Genomic DNA, 21072 nt, shown 5'->3' on the forward strand with positions numbered 1-21072 from the left:
TGGGTAGAACACATGACTGTTGATCTTGGGGTCATGAGTTTGAGCCCCAAGTTGGGTGTTGAGATTATTTAAGGAAATTAAAAAAAAAAAAGACTAAGTTTCTTAGTTGTGAAATGTAGTAAGGAATTGATGGAATATTTTAGAAGACATGCTTCAAAGAAGAGTTTGGATGATATATTGATTTCTTTATTAAAAGGTTACTGGGCCATTCATTACTTCATAAATCACACTGTACCTTTTATGGTGATGATTCATATAATTTTCTTTTAATCCTCAAATTTTCAGCTAATGTTGAGTATTGTAATGAACTTTCCATTTTTGGGAGGGACATTTGCAAAGAGACTGACAAGTGGATGCTACATTTTGAAAAGGAATTTATAGATATTTTTTTGATTTTTAATTTTTTAGATGATGGAGTTGATACTCAAAGTGGAACAAAGAAAGAAGATCTGAATGACAAAGAGAAAAGAGATGAAGAAGAAACTCCTGCACCTGCATGTAGGGCCAGATCAATCCTAGAGAGCTGGGTATGGGGCAAACAACCAGGTATGTATTCTGAACTTCTGAGATTCTGGTACTTTGGAAAGTATCAGATGGACCAGATGGACATTTGTTTTTTGGTAGTGGAATTCTTTTTTTAAAATTTATTTTAGAGAGTGTGAGGGAGAGGAGCAGAGGGGAAGCGAGAGAGAATCTTAAGCTGGTTTCATGCTCAGCACACAGCCCAACGTGGGGCTTGAACCCATGACCCTGGGATCATGGCCTGAGTTGGAATCAAGAGTTGGATGCTAAGCCGACTGAGCCATCCAGATGTCACAGTTATGGAATTCTTTAAAAAATTTTTTTTAATGTTTCTTTATTTTTGAGAGAGAGAGAGACAGGGCGCAAGTGGGGAAGGGGAAGAAAGAGAGGGAGACACAGAATCTGAAGCAGGCTCCGGGCTCTGAGCTGTTAGCACAGAGCCCGATATGGGGCTTGAACTCATGGACTGCAAGATCATGACCTGAACCAAAGTCGGACACTTAACTGACTGAGCCACTCAGGCACCCCAGTTATGGAACTCTTAAAAATTTAACTTAAAAATTTTTTTATATTATGGTAAATTCTACATAACATACAGTTGACTGGTTCAACCACTTTTAAGTATACAATTCAGTGACATTAAACATATTCACAATGTTTTGTAATCATCACCACCATCCATTTACAGAACCTTTTCATATTCCCAAACTGAAGGAAACTTTATACTTATTAAATGGTAACTCATGTTTCTTCCCTACCCTCAGCCCCTGGAAACACAATTCTACTTTCTGTCTTTAGGATTTTGACTAGTTGGTTACCTTGTGTAAGTGGAATCATAAAGTATTTGTCCTTTTATGTCTGGCTTATTTCATTATTTAGCATAATGTCTTCAAGGTTCATCTATGTTGTAGTATGTGTGAGAATTTCCCTCCTTTTAAAGGTTGAATAATAGTCCATTATATGTATAGATCACATTTTGTTTATCCTTTCATCCATGGATGGGCATGTATGTTGCTGCTATATTTTAGCTGTTGTGAATAATGCTTCTATGAGTGTAAGTATACATAAGTTCTGCTTTCAGTTATTTGTGTATATACCCAGGAATGGAATTGCTGCATCATGTAGTAATCTGTGTTTAATTTTTTTTTTATATATATATGAAATTTATTGACAAATTGGTTTCCATACAACACCCAGTGCTCATCCCAAAAGGTGCCCTCCTCAATACCCATCACTCACCCTCCCCTCCCTCCCACCCCCCATCAACCCTCAGTTTGTTCTCAGTTTTTAACAGTCTCTTATGCTTTGGCTCTCTCCCACTCTAACGTCTTTTTTTTTTTTTTTCTTCCCCTCCCCCATGGGTTCCTGTTGAGTTTCTCAGGATCCACATAAGAGTGAAACCATATGGTATCTGTCTTTCTCTGTATGGCTTATTTCACTTAGCATTACACTCTCCAGTTCCATCCACGTTGCTACAAAAGGCCATATTTCATTTTTTCTCATTGCTACGTAGTATTCCATTGTGTATATAAACCACAATTTCTTTATCCATTCATCAGTTGATGGACATTTAGGCTCTTTCCATAATTTGGCTATTGTTGAGAGTGCTGCTATGAACATTGGGGTACAAGTGCCCCGAGGCATCAGTACTCCTGTATCCCTTGGGTAAATTCCTAGCAGTGCTATTGCTGGGTCATAGGGTAGGTCTATTTTTAATTTTCTGAGGAACCTCCACACTGCTTTCCAGAGCGGCTGCACCACTTTGCATTCCCACCAACAGTGCAAGAGGGTTCCCGTTTCTCCACATCCTCTCCAGCATCTATAGTCTCCTGATTTGTTCATTTTGGCCACTCTGACTGGCGTGAGGTGATACCTGAGTGTGGTTTTGATTTGTATTTCCCTGATAAGGAGCGACGCTGAACATCTTTTCATGTGCCTGTTGGCCATCTGGATGTCTTCTTTAGAGAAGTGTCTATTCATGTTTTCTGCCCATTTCTTCACTGGGTTATTTGTTTTTCGTGTGTGGAGTTTGGTGAGCTCTTTATAGATTTTAGATACTAGCCCTTTGTCCGATATGTCATTTGCAAATATCTTTTCCCATTCTCTTGGTTGCCTTTTAGTTTTGTTGGTTGTTTCCTTTGCTGTGCAGAAGCTTTTTATCTTCATAAGGTCCCAGTAATTCACTTTTGCTTTTAATTCCCTTGCCTTTGGGGATGTGTCGAGTAAGAGATTACTACGGCTGAGGTCAGAGAGGTCTTTTCCTGCTTTCTCCTCTAAGGTTTTGATGGTTTCCTGTCTCACATTTAGGTCCTTTATCCATTTTGAGTTTATTTTTGTAAATGGTGTGAGAAAGTGGTCTAGTTTCAACCTTCTGCATGTTGCTGTCCAGTTCTCCCAGCACCATTTGTTAAAGAGGCTGTCTTTTTTCCATTGGATGTTCTTTCCTGCTTTGTCAAAGATGAGTTGGGCATACATTTGTGGGTCTAGTTCTGGGGTTTCTATTCTATTCCATTGGTCTGTGTGTCTGTTTTTGTGCCAATACCATGCTGTCTTGATGATGACAGCTTTGTAGTAGAGGCTAAAGTCTGGGATTGTGATGCCTCCTGCTTTGGTCTTCTTCTTCAAAATTCCTTTGGCTATTCGGGGCCTTTTGTGATTCCATATGAATTTTAGGATTGCTTGTTCTAGTTTTGAGAAGAATGCTGGTGCAATTTTGATTGGGATTGCATTGAATGTGTAGATAGCTTTGGGTAGTATTGACATTTTGACAATATTTATTTTTCCAATCCATGAGCAGGGAATGTCTTTCCATTTCTTTAAATCTTCTTCAATTACCTTCATAAGCTTTCTATAGTTTTCAGCATACAGATCCTTTACATCTTTGGTTAGATTTATTCCTAGGTATTTTATGCTTCTTGGTGCAATTGTGAATGGGATCAGTTTCTTTATTTGTCTTTCTGTTGCTTCATTGTTAGTGTATAAGAATGCAACTGATTTCTGTACATTGATTTTGTATCCTGCAACTTTGCTGAATTCATGTATCAGTTCTAGCAGACTTTTGGTGGAGTCTATCGGATTTTCAATGTATAATAGCATGTCATCTGCAAAAAGCGAAAGCTTGACTTCATCTTTGCCAATTTTGATGCCTTTGATTTCCTTTTGCTGTCTGATTGCTGATGCTAGAACTTCCAGCACTATGTTAAACAACAACGGTGAGAGTGGGCATCCCTGTCGTGTTCCTGATCTCAGGGAAAAAGCTCTCAGTTTTTCCCCGTTGAGGATGATGTTAGCTGTGGGCTTTTCATAAATGGCTTTTATGATGTTTAAGTATGTTCCTTCTATCCCGACTTTCTCAAGGGTTTTTATTAAGAAAGGGTGCTGGATTTTGTCAAAGGCCTTTTCTGCATCGATTGACAGGATCATATGGTTCTTCTCTTTTTTTTTGTTAATGTGATGTATCACGTTGATTGATTTGTGAGTGTTGAACCAGCCCTGCATCCCAGGAATGAATCCCACTTGATCATGGTGAATAATTCTTTTTATATGCCGTTGAATTCGATTTGCTAGTATCTTATTGAGAATTTTTGCATCCATATTCATCAGGGATATTGGCCTGTAGTTCTCTTTTTTTTACTGGGTCTCTGTCTGGTTTAGGAATCAAGGTAATACTGGCTTCATAGAATGAGTCTGGAAGTTTTCCTTCCCTTTCTATTTCTTGGAATAGCTTGAGAAGGATAGGTATTATCTCTGCTTTAAACGTCTGGTAGAACTCCCCTGGGAAGCCATCTGGTCCTGGACTCTTATTTGTTGGGAGATTTTTGATAACCGATTCAATTTCTTTGCTGGTTATGGGTCTGTTCAAGCTTTCTCTTTCCTCCTGATTGAGTTTTGGAAGAGTGTGGGTGTTCAGGAATTTGTCCATTTCTTCCAGGTTGTCCAATTTGTTGGCATATAATTTTTCATAGTATTCCCTGATAATTGTTTGTATCTCTGAGGGATTGGTTGTAATAATTCCATTTTCATTCATGATTTTATCTATTTGGGTCATCTCCCTTTTCTTTTTGAGAAGCCTGGCTAGAGGTTTGTCAATTTTGTTTATTTTTTCAAAAAACCAACTCTTGGTTTCGTTGATCTGCTCTACAGTTTTTTTAGATTCTATATTGTTTATTTCTGCTCTGATCTTTATTATTTCTCTTCTTCTGCTGGGTTTAGGCTGCCTTTGCTGTTCTGCTTCTATTTCCTTTAGGTGTGCTGTTAGATTTTGTATTTGGGATTTTTCTTGTTTCTTGAGATAGGCCTGGATTGCAATGTATTTTCCTCTCAGGACTGCCTTCGCTGCGTCCCAAAGCGTTTGGATTGTTGTATTTTCATTTTCGTTTGTTTCCATATATTTTTTAATTTCTTCTCTAATTGCCTGGTTGACCCACTCATTCGTTAGTAGGGTGTTCTTTAACCTCCATGCTTTTGGAGGTTTTCCAGACTTTTTCCTGTGGTTGATTTCAAGCTTCATAGCATTGTGGTCTGAAAGTATGCATGGTATAATTTCAATTCTTGTAAACTTATGAAGGGCTGTGTTGTGACCCAGTATATGATCTATCTTGGAGAATGTTCCATGTGCACTCGAGAAGAAAGTATATTCTGTTGCTTTGGGATGCAGAGTTCTAAATATATCTGTCAAGTCCATCTGATCCGATGTCTCATTCAGGGCCCTTGTTTCTTTATTGACCGTGTGTCTAGATGATCTATCCATTTCTTTAAGTGGGGTGTTAAAGTCCCCTGCAATTACCACATTCTTATCAATAAGGTTGCTTCTGTTTATGAGTAATTGTTTTATATACTTGGGGGCTCCGGTATTCGGCGCATAGACATTTATAATTGTTAGCTCTTCCTGATGGATAGACCCTGTAACTATTTTTTTTTTTTTTAATTTTTTTTTTTTCAACGTTTATTTTATTTTTGGGACAGAGAGAGACAGAGCATGAACGGGGGAGGGGCAGAGAGAGAGGGAGACACAGAATCGGAAACAGGCTCCAGGCTCTGAGCCATCAGCCCAGAGCCTGACGCGGGGCTCGAACTCACGGACCGTGAGATCGTGACCTGGCTGAAGTCGGACGCTTAACCGACTGCGCCACCCAGGCGCCCCTAGACCCTGTAACTATTATATAATGTCCTTCTTCATCTCTTGTTACAGCCTTTAATTTAAAGTCTAGTTTGTCTGATATAAGTATGGCTACTCCAGCTTTCTTTTGGCTTCCAGTAGCATGATAAATAGTTCTCCATCCCCTCACTCTCAATCTAAAGGTGTCCTCAGGTCTAAAATGAGTCTCTTGTAGACAGCAAATAGATGGGTCTTGTTTTTTTATCCATTCTGATACCCTATGTCTTTTGGTTGGCGCATTTAATCCATTTACATTCAGTGTTATTATAGAAAGATACGGGTTTAGAGTCATTGTGATGTCTGTATGTTTTATGCTTGTGTGATGTCTCTGGTACTTTGTCTCACAGGGTCCCCCTTAGGATCTCTTGTAGGGCTGGTTTAGTGGTGACAAATTCCTTCAGTTTTTGTTTGTTTGGGAAGACCTTTATCTCTCCTTCTATTCTAAATGACAGACTTGCTGGATAAAGGAATCTCAGCTGCATATTTTTGCTGTCTAGCACCCTGAAAATCTCGTGCCAATTCTTTCTGGCCTGCCAAGTTTCAAAAGAGAGATCAGTCACGAGTCTTATAGGTCTCCCTTTATATGTGAGGGCACGTTTACCCCTTGCTGCTTTCAGAATTTTCTCTTTATCCTTGTATTTTGCCAGTTTCACTATGATATGTCGTGCAGAAGATCGATTCAAGTTACGTCTGAAGGGAGTTCTCTGTGCCTCTTGGATTTCAATGCCTTTTTCCTTCCCCAGTTCAGGGAAGTTCTCAGCTATTATTTCTTCAAGTACCCCTTCAGCACCTTTCCCTCTCTCTTCCTCCTCTGGGATACCAATTATGCGTATATTATTTCTTTTTAGTGTATCACTTAGTTCTCTAATTTTCCCCTCATACTCCTGGATTTTTTTTATCTCTCTTTTTCTCAGCTTCCTCTTTTTCCATAACTTTATCTTCTAGTTCACCTATTCTCTCCTCTGCCTCTTCCATCCGAGCTGTGGTGGTTTCCATTTTGTTTTGCATTTCATTTAAAGCGTTTTTCAGCTCCTCGTGACTGTTCCTTAGTCCCTTGATCTCTGTAGCAAGAGATTCTCTGCTGTCCTGTATACTGTTTTCAAGCCCAGCGATTAATTTTATGACTATTATTCTAAATTCACTTTCTGTTATATTATTTAAATCCTTTTTGATCAGCTCATTAGCTGTTGTTATTTCCTGGAGATTCTTCTGAGGGGAATTCTTCCGCTTGGTCATTTTGGATAGTCCCTGGTGTGGTGAGGGCCTGCAGGGCACTTCCCCTGTGCTGTGGTGTATAACTGGAGTTGGTGGGCGGGGCCGCTGTCCGACCTGATGTCTGCCCCCAGCCCACCGCTGGGGCCACAGTCAGACTGGTGTGTGCCTTCTCTTCCCCTCTCCTAGGGGCGGGATTCACTGTGGGGTGGCGTGGCCCATCTGGGCTACTTGCACACTGCCAGGCTTGTGATGCTGGGGATCTGGCGTATTAGCTGGGGTGGGTAGGCAAGGTGCACGGCGGAAGGGGGGCAGGCTTAGCTCGCTTCTCCTTAGGTGATCCACTTCAGGAGGGGCCCTGTGGCAGCGGGAGGGAGTCAGATCCGCTGCCGGAGGTTTGGCTCCGCAGAAGCACAGAGTTGGGTGTTTGTGCGGAGCGAGCAATTTCCCTGGCAGGAACTGGTTCCCTTTGGGATTTTGGCTGGGGGATGGGCAGGGGAGATGGCGCTGGCGAGCGCCTTTGTTCCCCACCAAACTGAGCTCTGTCGTCCGGGGGCTCCGCAGCTCTCCCTCCCTTTGTCCTCCAGCCTTCCCGCTTTCCGAGCAGAGCTGTTAACTTATGACCTCCCAGACGCTAAGTCGCGCTTGCTGTCGGAACACAGTCCGTCAGGCCCCTCCGCTTTGCAAGCCAGACTCGGTCTCTGCTTGGCCGGCGAGCCGCCCCTCCGCCCCGGCTCCCTCCCGCCAGTCCGTGGAGCGCGCACCGCCTCGCCGCCCTTCCTACCCTCTTCCGTGGGCCTCTCGTCTGCGCTTGGGACTGGCGACTCCGTTCTGCTAATCCTCTGGCTGTTTTCTGGGTTATTTAGGCAGGTGTAGGTGGAATCTAAGTGATCAGCAGGACGCGCGGTGAGCCCAGCGTCCTCCTACGCCGCCATCTTCCCTCCAATCCTAGAGCATAGTTTTAATGCCCACTATAAATAGTCTTTTGGAGGGTCTGCCAGTTTAGAGTCCGGAGGTTTTCCATAAATTGTCCGCACATCCCATGTCCACCTTCTGCCCGCAGGGGCCCCCAGGAAACTTCTGTGTTTAATTTTTTGAGGACCTGGCAAACTTTTCCACAGTGGCTACACCATTTCATTTCCAGCAGCGTATGAGTGATCCTGTTTCTCTGTGTCCTCACCGTCATTTGGTGTTGTCACTTTTTTTTATTACTAGGTGTGTGGTGTGGTATCTCATTATGGTTTTAACTTGCAGAATCCTGTGGCTGTTTACCATCTGTGTATCTTCTTCAGTAGAATACCTATTCATGTTAGATTTTTCTTTTTCTTTCTATCATGGTGTTTTTACACTTCTGTATATATTCCAGATACTAGTCCTTTGTCTTATATATGGTTTGCAAATAGTTTCTCTCAGTTCATAGCTTATCTTTTCACCCTCTCAACAGTGTCTTTAGCGCAGCAAAAGTTTCAAAATTTTGATAAAGTTCAGTATAGATTTTGCTTTCTTTTTCTTCCTCCTCCTCCTCTTCCTTCTCTTCTTTGCCTAGACCTTGAGCCTGAAGATTTTCCTCTGTTTTTTCTCTAAGAGTTTTGTAGTTTTATGTTTTTCATGTATGCTCCTGTTTCATTTGAGTTAAATTTTGTGTGCAATGTGAGGTTTAAGTCAAGTGGTTTTTTTTTATTTTTTATTTTATTATTATTATTTTGCTTATAAATAATTGCTCCACCATTTTTTGAAAAGGCTACCTTTTTTCCATTGAATTCGTTTTGCACGTTTGTCAAGAATTATTTGGGTATCCTTGTGTGGTCTATGTCTGGTTTCTCTATTCTGTTCTAATCCATATGTGTATCTCTCTGCCCACAGCATGCTCTTCATTACTACAACTAAGAGTAAGTTTTGAAATCAGATAGACTGGTTCTTCCCACTTTATTATTATTTTTTCATATTGTTCTAGCTGTTCTGGTTCCTTTGCCTTTCCTTACAAATTGTTAAATAACTTTTGGATAATTTAATATCCATGTGTTCATTGCTAGTGAATAATTTAATATCCATGTATTCATTGCTAGTATATAGAAATACAATTTATTTCTATATGTTTATCTTGTATCCTGCAATCTTATTACTCTAGGAGGCTTTCTTGAATTTTCTATGTAGACAATCAGTTTTATTTCTCCCTTTCCAGTCTATGTGTTTTCTATTACATTTTTTTGCCTTATTGTTCTGGCTAGAACTTCTTTACTATGTTTTATAAAAGTGGTGAGAGCAGCCTTACTTTATTCCTGATCTTAGGGGAAAACATTTAGTCTTTTCATTGTTAACTATAATGTTAGCATAAGTTTTATAGATGCTTTTTATAAAGGTGAAGAAGTTCCTGTCTATTCCAGTTTCCTGAGAGTTTTTATTGTGAATGAGTGTCGAATTTTATCCAATGCTTTTTCTACATTGCTTGATTTGTCATGTGATTTTCCCCCCCTTTAGTTTGTTAATATGAAGGATCTGATTTTTGACTATTGAACCAGCTTTGCATTCTTGGAATAAACACCACTTGGTGATGATGTTCTTTTTATTAATTCTAGAATTAAGTTAATTTTACTTACTAATATTTTGTTAAAGATTTTTGTGCCCAAATTCACGAGAACAATATTCTGTAATTTTTTTTTTTTTGGTACTGTTTTGGGTTTTGATATCATGCTAATACTAGCTTCTTAAAATGTATTGGGAGTATTCCCTTTTCTGTATTACAGAAGAGATTGTTTAGAATCTGTGAATTATGTTTTAATATTTGGTAACATTCTTCAGTGAAGCAATCTGAATCTTGTGATTTCCTTTTTGAGATTCTTGAATTATGAATTCAGTTTTCTTAATAGTTGTATGGCAGTTTCTTTTTCTTTTTAAAATTTTTTTTAATTTTTAATTTTAATTTAATTTAATTTAATTTTTTTATTATTTTTTTAATGTTTATTTATTTTTGAGAGGCAGAGAGAGACAGAGTGTGTGTGGGGGAGGGGCAGAGAGAGAGGGAGACACAGAATCTGAAGCAGGCTCCAGGCTCTGAGCTGTCAGCACAGAACCCAATGTGGGGCCCGAACTCATGAACCGTGAGATCATGACCTGAGCCGAAGTCGGATGCTCAACTGACAGCCACCCAGGCGCCCCTAAAAAGTTTTTTTTTTAATGTTTATTCATTTTTGAGAGAGAGAGAGAGAGTGAGCATGAGTTGGGGAGCAGCAGAAGGAGAGGGAGACACAGAATCCAAAGCAGGCTCCAGGCTCTGAGCTGTCAGCACAGAGCCCAACGTGGGGCTTGAACCCATGAACTGTGAGATCATGACCTGAGCCAAAGTCAAAGCAACTGACCCGCCCAGGTGCTGCCCCAGTTGTATGGCAATTTAAATGATCTGTTTTGTATTTGCTGAGTTGGGGTAGTTTGTATTTTTTGAGGAATCTGCCCATTTTGTCTAAGTTGTCTAATTTATATGTGTAGAATTGTTCCCTAATAGCTCCTAATTATCTGTAGAGCCCATTTCTTTCTTTCTTTCTTTCTTTCTTTCTTTCTTTCTTTCTTTCTTTCTTTCTTTCTTTCTTTCTTTTAAGTTTATTTTGGGAGAGTAGGAGTGTGAATGGGGGAGGATCAGAGAAAGAGGGAGCACGAGAGAGAATCTCAAGCAGGCTCCGTGCTGTCATTGTAGAGCCCGACATGGGGCTTGATCTCATGAACCCTGAGATAATGACCTGAGCCGAAATCAAGAGTTGGACGCTTAACCGACTGAGCCACCCAGGAGCCCTGAGCCAGTTTCTTTCTTGATATTTGTAATTCATGTCTGTTCTCTTTTTGTTTTTTGTCAGTCCTGTTTATGGGTGTGTCAGTTTTTGTGATCTTTTGAAAGAACCAGTTCTGTTTTATTCATTTTTCTCTACTGTTTTTTCCATTTTCGATCTTATTGTTTTTGCTCTTAGTTATTTCCATTTTTTTTTTTTTTTGCTTACTTTTTGATTTATCTTGCTATTTTTTTCCTAAGTTGCTGAGATGGGAGCTTATATTTATTGATTTGAAAGTTTCCCACTTTTCAGATGATGTATTTAGTACTGTACATTTCGTTTTTCGTTTGTTTTTTAAAGTTTATTTATTTATTTTGAGAGAGAGTGAGCAAGCAAACACAAGCAAGGAAGTGGTATAGAGAGAAGGGATAGAGAGAATCCCAAGCAGGCTCTGCAGTGTCAGTGCATAGCCTGATGCGGGGCTTGATCTCATGACCCATCAGATCATGACCTGAGCTGAAATCAAGAGTGGGACACTCAAGCAACTGAACCACCAGGCACGCCAGTACTGTACATTTCTCTCATGACTGCTTTAACTCCCCCCATGCCCCCCATTTTGCTGTGTTCTATTTACAACTTAAGTCAGTATATTTTTGATATCCCTTCCTCTTTGACCCATGGGTTATTTAAGAGTGTGTTGTTTTGTTCCCAGGAGTATGGCGATTTTCCCATTATTTTCCTGTAACTGAATTTTTCTGTTTCTAGTTTGTTTCCATTGTTTTGGAGAACATACTCTGTGATTTCACTTCTTTTAAATTTGTTGAGGTTTGTTTTGTGGCTCAGGATATGACTGTTTTGATATTTGTTGTGAATGATTGTGTATTCTACTATTTGCTGGAGTGTTTGAAACATGTTGATTAGATTGTGTTGGTTGTTCCAATCCAAGATCCTGTGGGTAGATCCAGTGGTGTTGTTGCATTCTTTTGTGTCTTGTTGTGTCAGTTGTTGAGAGAAATGTTGAGGTCTTCAACTGTAAGGGTATGTAAATGTCCTTTTCTCTTTTCAGTTTTTTTTTTTGTTGTTGTTGTTCACATATTTTGTGGTTTGGTGCATACACATTTAGAATTATTATGTTTTAATGGTGGATTGACAATTATCTCATTAAAAATTTTTTTTTTTAAGATCTACCCTATGACCCAGCAATAGCACTGCTAGGAATTTACCCAAGGGATACAGGAGTACTGATGCATAGGGGCACTTGTACCCCAATGTTTATAGCAGCACTCTCAACAGTACCCAAATTATGGAAAGAGCCTAAATGTCCACCAACTGATGAATGGATAAAGAAATTGTGGCAGTCAACAGCAATGAGAAAGAATGAAATATGGCCCTTTGTAGCAACGTGGATGGAACTGGAGAGTGTTATGCTAAGTGAAATAAGCCATACAGAGAAAGACAGATACGATATGTTTTCACTCTTATGTGGATCCTGAGAAACTTAACAGAAACCCATGGGGGAGGGGAAGGAAAAAAAGAAAAAAAGAGGTTAGGGTGGGAGAGAGAGCCAAAGCATAAGAGACTGTTAAAAACTGAGAACAAACTGAGGGTTGATGGGGGGTGGGAGGGAGAGGAGGGTGGGTGATGGGTATTGAGGACGGCACCTTTTGGGATGAGCACTGGGTGTTGTATGGAAACCAATTTGACAATAAATTTCATATATTGAAAAAAAATTTTGTTTTTTAATCTTATTTTTGAGGGAGAGGGAGACAGAGTACAAGTGGGGAGGAACAGAGAGAGAGGGAGACGCAGAATCCAAAGCAGGCTCCAGGCTCTGAGCTGTCAACACAGAGTCTGATTGGGGGCTTGAAGTCATGAACTGTGAGTTCATGACCTGAGCCTAAGTCAAACACTTTACTGACTGAGCCACCCAGGCACCTCTTCTCATTTTTTAATGTTGCTCTGTGTTTCTAGTAATTATCTTTGCTCTGACGTTTATTTGACACTAATATACCCGTTCTTGCTTTCTTTTTGCATGCTTTTTGTTTTTTCTGTCCATTTACTTTTGCCCATTTGAAGTTACTTTCTTGTATATGGCTTATAGTTGGGTTCTGTTATTTAGTCTACTCTGCCAATATCTGTCTTTTAATTGGTGTCTTCATTTAGACTGCATTGAATTTCATGTAATTATTGATAAATTGTAGCTTAAATTAAGACTTCTGTTTTACATTTTCTCTTTGCTCTGTTTTATTCATTTTTGTTTTGTTCATACTGCCTCTCTTGACCATTTTTAGAATTCCATTTTGATTTATCTATGGTGTTTTTGAGTTTATTTTTTTGTGTATCCTTTTTAGTAGTTTGTGTGGTTAATACATTATATATGTGTAACTAAGGACAGTTTCCTGGTTGTGTCATTTAACCAGTTTGGTTGATGTACAGAAACCTTCCCTTTATCCTTTTCTGTTTATATGATTGACTTAAATATTTTGTTGCTTGTATTTATAACCACATTTGGTAATACTATAATTTTTGGGTGAAGGTTCAGACGTGTTAGAAAAGTCAAGAGATGAAGAAAATACTATTGTATTTACCCATGTATTACTTACAGTGTTCTTCCTTCCTGAGTGCCAAGGTTTTCCTTTTATTGTTTCCATTCTGTTTAGAGAACTTCCGTTAGCCATTCTTTTAGTGTGGGTCTGCTGATGACATATATTCTTAGTTTTCCTTCATCTGAGAATGTTTTATTTTCCTTTCATTCCTGAAGGAGGTTTTTGTTGTATTTAGGATTCTGTGTTAATGATTCCTTTTTTTCCCCCATCACTTTAAAAATATTTTGTTGCTTTCAGCTGGCCTCTGTGGTTTCTGATGAAAAATTTGCTGTTACACGAATTGTTATTCCACCATAGTTAAGGTGTTTTTCTTTGGCTGCTTTTACAATATTTTCTTTGCCTTTAGTTTAATTATGATGTGTCTTAGTGTGGATTTCTTTGGGTACATCCTGTTTGGAATTTGCTCACCTTCTTAGGTTTGTAGATATACATCTTGCTGATGTGGGAAGTTTTCAGCTTTACTTCTTAGAATACTTTTTCAATCCCACCCCCTTCTTTAACCACCCGAAGTTCAATGAGAAAAGTGCTAGATCTTTTATTATATTCCCATAGGTCCTGTGGCTGCTCATTTTTTTTTCTTTTTTTAAGATGAAGTATAATATGTATGAGATATATAATAAGTATGAGATATAATGATATATATAATATGTTAGTTTCAGGTGTACAGTATCTTGATTTGGTATTTACATATATAAGAATGATCACCATAGTAGTCCAGTTACCATAGTCACCATATATAATTAAAAAAATTTCTGTGATGAGAACCTTTAAGATCCACTCTCCTAGCAACTTTCAAACATGCAGTACAGTATTAGCTATAGTCACTGTTGAACACTACACCCACATGACTTACTCATGTTATAACTGAAAATGTGTATCTTTAGATCCCCTTATCTGTTTTGCCTGCTCCCTCAACCACCCTACCCCAGTGACTCAAACAACCACTAATCTGTTCTCTGTATCCTTGAGCTTGGTTTTGTTTGTTTGATTTTGTTTTGTTTTGTTTTTACATTCCACATACAAGTGAGATCATCTAGTATTTACCTTTTTATATCTGATTTATTTCACTTAGCATAATGCCTTCAAAATCCATCTTTTTACGTCTGACTTATTTCACTTAGCATAATACTTTCATAGTCCATCTATGGCAGTATTTCCTTTTTTATGTCTGAATAATATTACAATGTGTATATACACCACATTTTCTTTACTCATCTATCCATCAGTGGACATTTAGTTTGTTCCTATTTCTTGGCTATAGTAAATAATGCTGAAAATGGGGGTACATATATCTTTTCAAATTAGTGTTTTTGTTTTCTTCACATGAATACCAAGAAGTGGAATTACTGAATCATATGGTAATTCTGTTTTTGATTTTTTTGAGAAACCTCCTTACTGTTTTCCATAGTAGCTGCACCAATTTACATTCCCAAAAATAGTGTAAGAGTGTTGTTGCCTTTTTTCTACATCTTAACCAGGACTCATTATTTCTTGTTTTTGGTTTTTTTTTTTTTTTTTTATTCTAACCATTCTAATAGAGGTGAGGTTATATTGATTTATAGTTGTTATTTACATTTACTTGATAAATGTTGTTGAGTACCTTTTCATATAGCTGTTGTCCATCTGTGTGTCTTCTTTGGAAAACCGTATATTCAAATCCTCTTCTCATTTTTTTTTTTTTAATTTTTTTTTTCAACGTTTATTTATTTTTGGGACAGAGAGAGACAGAGCATGAATGGGGGAGGGGCAGAGAGAGAGGGAGACACAGAATCGGAAACAGGCTCCAGGCTCCGAGCCATCAGCCCAGAGCCTGACGCGGGGCTCGAACTCACGGACCGCGAGATCGTGACCTGGCTGAAGTCGGACGCTTAACCGACTGCGCCACCCAGGCGCCCACCTCTTCTCATTTTTAATTACATTTTTTTTTGCAATTGAGTTGTATGAGTTTTTTAAAATATATTTTGGATATTAACACCTTATCCCTTATCAGATACATCATTTGCAAATATTTTCACCCAGTTTTGGTAGGTTGCCTTTTCATTTTGTTGATAGTTTCCTTTGCTATGCAGAAGCTTTTTAGTTTGCTATAGTCCCATTTGATTATTTTTGCTTTTGGTGTCAGATTGAAAAAATCATTGCCAAGGTCTGTGTCAGGGAGTTTATGACAAATGTTGAATTCTAGGATTTTTATGGTTTCAGGTCTTACATTCAAGTTTTTTATCCATTTTGAGTTAATTTTTGTGTGTGGTGTAACATAGTGGTCCAGTTTTATTCTTTTGTGTGTGCCTGTCCAGTTTACCCAACACCATTTATTGAAGAAACTGTCCTTTCTCCATTGAATATTCTTGGCTCCTTTGTTGTAAATTAATTGACCATATATGCATAGGTTTATTTCTGGGCTCCAATCTGTTCCATTGATCTGTGTGTCTGTTTTTATGTCGATACCATATTGTTTTGATTAGTATAACATAGTAATATAGTTTGAAATTAGGGAGTGTGGTGCCTCTGGCTTTGTTCTTTGTCTCAAGATTGCTTTGGCTATCTGGTCTTTTGTGGTTCCATACAACTATTAGGATCATTCTGTTTCTATGAAAAATGCCATTGAAATTTTGACAGGGATTTTAAATCTGTAGATTGCTTTAAGTACTATGGACATTTTAACGATATTAATTCTTCCAGTTCATGAATATGTCTTATCTTTCCATTTATTTGTGTCATCTTCAGTTTCTTTCATCTACTATTTTTCAGTGTACAGGTCTTTGGCCTCCTTTGTTAAAGTTATTCTTAGGTATTTTATTCTTCTTGATGCAGTTATAAGTGGGATTGTTTTCTTGATTTCTCTGATAGTTCATTATTTATAGAAATGCATCAGATTTTTGTGTATTGAGTTTTGTATTTTACTGTACTAAATTTGCTTATTAGCTCTGACAGTTTTTTTTGTTTTTTTTTTTTGTTTTTTGTTTTTTGTTTTTTTTTTTTTTTGGTGGTCTTCAGAGTTTTCTCTGTAGAATACCATGTCATCTACAAATAGTGACAGTTTTATTTTTTCCTCTCCAATTTGGATGCCTATATTTCTTTTTCTTGCCTGAATGCTCTAGCTAGGATTTCTTATACTATGTTGAATGAAGTGGTATCCTTGTCTTGTTCCTGATTTTTGAAGAAAAGCTTCCAGGTTTTCACTGTTAAGTCATTGTTAGCTGTCGGCTTGTCATACATGGCTTTTATTATCTTGAGTTACATTCTGTCTATACCTGCTTTGTTGAGAGCTTTTATCTTAACTGGATGGTGAATTTTTTCAAATGCTTTTTCTGTATCTATTGAGATTATCATATGATTTTTATTTTTCATTTTGTTAATGTATACACCACATTGATTGATTTGTGGATGTTTATCATCCTTGCATCTCTGGGAATAAATCCCATATGTTCATGGTGTATGTATTGTCCTTTTAATGTTTTTATGAATTCAGTGTGGTAATATTTTGTTATGGATTTTGGTGTGTATGTTCATTAGGGAAATTGGCCTGTAATTTTTTTTTTCTTGTGATGTCCATATCTGGCCTTGGTATTAATAATTCTGGCCTTATAAAATGAGTTAGGAAGTGTTCTCTCCTCTTCAATTTTTTTGGAAGAGTTAAGAGAAGGGTTGGTGTTAATTCTTTTTTGAATGTTTGACAGAATTTACCAGTGAAGCCATCAGGTTCTGGACATTTTTTTGTTAGAAGGTTTTTGATTATTGATTAAATTTTCTTACATAGTAGTAAGTACATAGTAGTTTCTTATGAACTTTTGTATTTCTGTATTGTCAGTCTAACATCTCTTTCATTTCTGATTTTGAGTCCTCTCTTTTTTTCTTGGTGACTTTAGCTAAATGTTTGTCAATTTTGTTTAAATTATCAAAGAATCAGCTCTTGGTTTCATTGATGTTTTCTTTTGCTTTTTATTACTTATTTCATTATTTCATCTCTGATCTTTGTTTTTTCCTTCCTTCTATCAACTTTATCCTTCATTTGTTCTTCTTTTGGTAGTTCCTTGAGGTGTAAAATTAGATTGTTTATTTGAGATGTATCTTGTTTCTTGATGTAGGCGTTTATTGCCTATCTCTTTTAGAACTGCTTTTGCTGCATCCCATGAGTTTTGGTATGCTCTATTTTTATTTTCATTTGTCTCCAGGTATTTTTTGATTTCTCTTGATTTCTTGGTTGAAGCATTGGTTGCCAAGTAGTGTGCTGCTTAATCTCCACATATTTGTGAATTTTCCAATTTTCTTTTTGTAATTAATTGATTTCTAGTTTCATACCATTGTGGTTGGAAAAGATGCTTGATGTGATTTCAGTCTTCTTAAATTTATTAAGACTTTTCTTGTGGTTTAATATCCTGGAGAATTTCCATGTTGACTTGAGAAGACTATATATTCTGTTGTTTTGCCGTATATATTTGCTATGTCCATCTGGTCTAATGTGTAAATTAAGGTGATATTTCCTTACTGATTTTATGACTGGATAATCTATCCATTGATGAAAGGAGAATATCAAAGTCCCATGCTGGTTTATTGAGATTTGCTTTAAATATTTATATGGTCTTATGTTGGGTGCATAAATATTTGTAAATGTTATATCCTCCTGTTGGATTGACTTTTTAAAAAAATGTTTATTTATTTATTTTGGTGGGGGAGGTCAGAGAGGGAGGAAAGAGAATCTGTGCTGAAGGTGTGGAGCCCAGCATGGGGCTCAGTCCCACCAACTGTGAGATCATGACCTGAGCTGAAATCAAGAGTCAGGTGCTCAACTGACTGAGCCACCCAGGTGCCCCTGCATTGGCTTTTTTAAATCATTATGTAATGCTTTTCTTTGGTTCTTATATAGTCTTTATTTTAAAGTCTGTTTTGTCTGATATAAGTGTACTATGCCCACTCTGCTTTGGTTGTCATTTGCACAGAATATCTTTTTTAATCTCTTCACTTTCTCTTTGTGTCCTTATGTCTGAAGGTGAATCTCTTGTAGGCAGCATATAGATAGATCTTGTTCTTTTATCCATTCAGCCACTCCATATCTTTTGATTGGAGAACTTTCTGTACTTACATGTAAACTGATTATTGGTAAGTATGTGCTTACTGCCATTTTGTTAATTGTTTTCTGTCTGATTTGTAGTTCCTCTGTTCTTTTGTTTTCTTTGTGGTTTGATGGCTTTCTTTATTGTTATGCTTAGATTTCTTTCTCATTATCTTTTGTGTACCTGCTGTAGGTTTTTGTATTATGGTTAGCATGAGGTTTGCATATTTATAAGTCTATTTTAAGTTGGTAACAGCATAAGTTTGAAAACATTCTAAAGCTCAAACTTTTTACTCTCACCCCCATGCTTTATATTTTTATGTCATAATTTATATCTTTTTGTACTGTGTATCTCTTAATTATTGTAGTATATAATGTATTTTTACTAATTTTGTCTTTTAACCTTTATACCGTGTTTATAAGTGATTAATCTTCTACCTTTAGTATATATTTCTCTTTCCTGTGAGAGTTGTACTTTCATATATTTTCTTGTTACTAATTGGTTACCTTTCTTTTCAGCTTAAGGAAGTCCCTTTAACGTTTTTTGTAAGGGGTTAGTAGTGCTGAATTCCTTTAGCTTTTGCTTGTCTAGAAAATTATCTCTTTTTCAGTTCTGTATAACTTTGTTGGGTACAGTATTCTGGGTTGGAAGTTATTTTCTTTCAGCACTTTGAATATATCATGCCAGTCTTTTCTGGCCTGCAAAATTTCTGCTGGAATATCTTCTGAGTGTTCCTTCTATGCAACAAGTTGTTTTTTTCTTGCTGCTTTTAAGATTCTTTTTGTTTTTAATTTAGGCATTTTAATTTAGTTACAATGTGATTTTAGTGTGGGTTTCTTTGAGTTGTCTTATTTGGAACTCTCTGGGCTTCCTGGATCTTGATGTCTTTTCCTTTGTTTGATTAGGGAAATATTCGGATGTTATTTTTTCAAAGAAGTTTTCTGTCCCCTTCTCTTTCTCTTTCTTCTGGGACTCCTATATTGTCAATGTTAGTTTACTGGATGTTGTCCCAGAGGCCAACAGAGAAATTTAGTAGGAATGTGGCTGTTGGCTCCCAGGATCTGAAGCTGCCAGGCTGATGAAGGTAGTGGCCTCATGGCTAATAATCATTAGAGACAACATACACAGGATACTCCTGCTCTTGCCAACACTGGAAGCTTGACTGGTGTAGGGAATTTGCAGAAGGGAACTTAATTTACTGCTCAGCTTAAGGCAGTGTTATGTTTAGTTGGGAAATCAGAATCCTTTGAATTATTTTCATTCATGCAGTTGTCTTCTAGGTACTTAAAAAAAAGCTCCTTAATTGTGGAAAATTCAGACATACATAATATAATAGAGCAGTATAATGGAAATACCACTTACCTATCACACATTTTACTACAGTTAGTCTTTGAACAATGTGAGGATTGGAGCACTAATCCCCATCCAGTCAGAAATCTTCATATAGCTTTGATTTCCCCAAAACTTCACTATTAATAGTCTATTGTGGACTGGAACTGGAAACATAAGCAGTCAATTAACGTGTATTTTTTTTATATGTATCATATACTGTATTTTTATGGTAAAGTAAGGTAGGGAAAAGAGAACTTTATGAAAATCATAAGAAAAAGAAAAAAAAACATTTATAGGACTGTAGTGTATTGATGCAGTAAGTTTACATGGTCTGTTTTCAAGATGAATTGTCAATAATATTTCGATATTGTCTTATATGATATGCACTGGATATACATATTATAAATGCTGGATAGTAAAAATGAAAAGATACTGTGAAAAAGAAATTCCTATTTATTTACAGGTATAATGATTCATGAATCCATAACAAAGAAGCAGCAATGTGATTGCTTTATGGTAGCCTAGTGTAATTGATACAATTGCTTCATGGTAGCCTTACCTATACGCTAATGAATGGATTGTTATAAGATTTTTATAGCATACTGTATTACAGTCATATTTGTAATGCAATATTGGAAACATTGTTAAAAGTTTTTAGAAAACCACTTACCTGTGATGATAGGCTGATATACATTTTCTCCAATTATGAGAGTGAGAGACAGAGGGGTGCATACTGTACAGTAATGTAATTCTTTGAAAGGAAAGTTATAAAACAGCAAGGAAACTAACACATTATTAATTTTATATTAAATATCACTTTATGCCTCTATAAGGGTAGGCTATCTACTTCCATATAAGTCTTGCACACGACGTTCTAAATGTTGAATACTTATGATGATGTTGATGATGATGATGACAACATAAAAATGTCTTCTACAGTTCTTGCTGTACAGTTATTAGATTTTCACACAATGGCACTCACATATACATCAGATAACTTTATTAACTTTATGGCATGATTATTCATTAATTGGAGGTGAATTATCATAAAGGTATTCATTATTGTCCTAATGTTGTGTAGGCTGAGGAGGAGGAAGAAGAGGAGGGGTTGGTCTGTCTGCCTCAGGGGTGGTGGAGGCAGAAGAATTGGAGGAAGTAGAAGGGGAGGCAGGAGAGGCAGGCACATTCAATGTAACTTTATGGGAATACATTGTAATTTCAGACTTTTTTGCCTTTTCATTTCTCTGAAAATGTTTCTATGTGTACCAACCGTTCTTCTACTGTTTGCTTTAGTTTCATTGCCCATATCATAAAAGGGTCCACATTGTAAAAGAAGTCAAAACTGTTTTTGAATAATTGGAACCCTTCTGCGAAGTTGGCTTTTTTTTCTGGCATTGCTTCTACATCTTCTTCATTGTCTTGCTTGCACTGAT

General features: G+C 37.2%; 1 protein-coding gene across 1 annotated transcript in view; it reads left to right on the forward strand.

Annotated features, from left to right (window-relative positions):
- The window catches only part of HERC2 (HECT and RLD domain containing E3 ubiquitin protein ligase 2), a 274285-nt gene that overhangs the window by 35415 nt on the left and 217798 nt on the right, over positions 1 to 21072 (forward strand). Inside the window, exon 5 of the mRNA XM_047086559.1 lies at positions 409 to 546. Coding sequence (XP_046942515.1) covers positions 409 to 546 — 138 coding nt within the window. The remainder of the gene's footprint in view (positions 1 to 408; positions 547 to 21072) is intronic.

Source organism: Lynx rufus, unplaced genomic scaffold (assembly GCF_022079265.1).
Source record: "Lynx rufus isolate CCGP_SWC_20201006 ecotype Redwood Valley unplaced genomic scaffold, mLynRuf1.p SCAF_21, whole genome shotgun sequence".
Taxonomy (NCBI): Eukaryota; Metazoa; Chordata; class Mammalia; order Carnivora; family Felidae; genus Lynx; species Lynx rufus.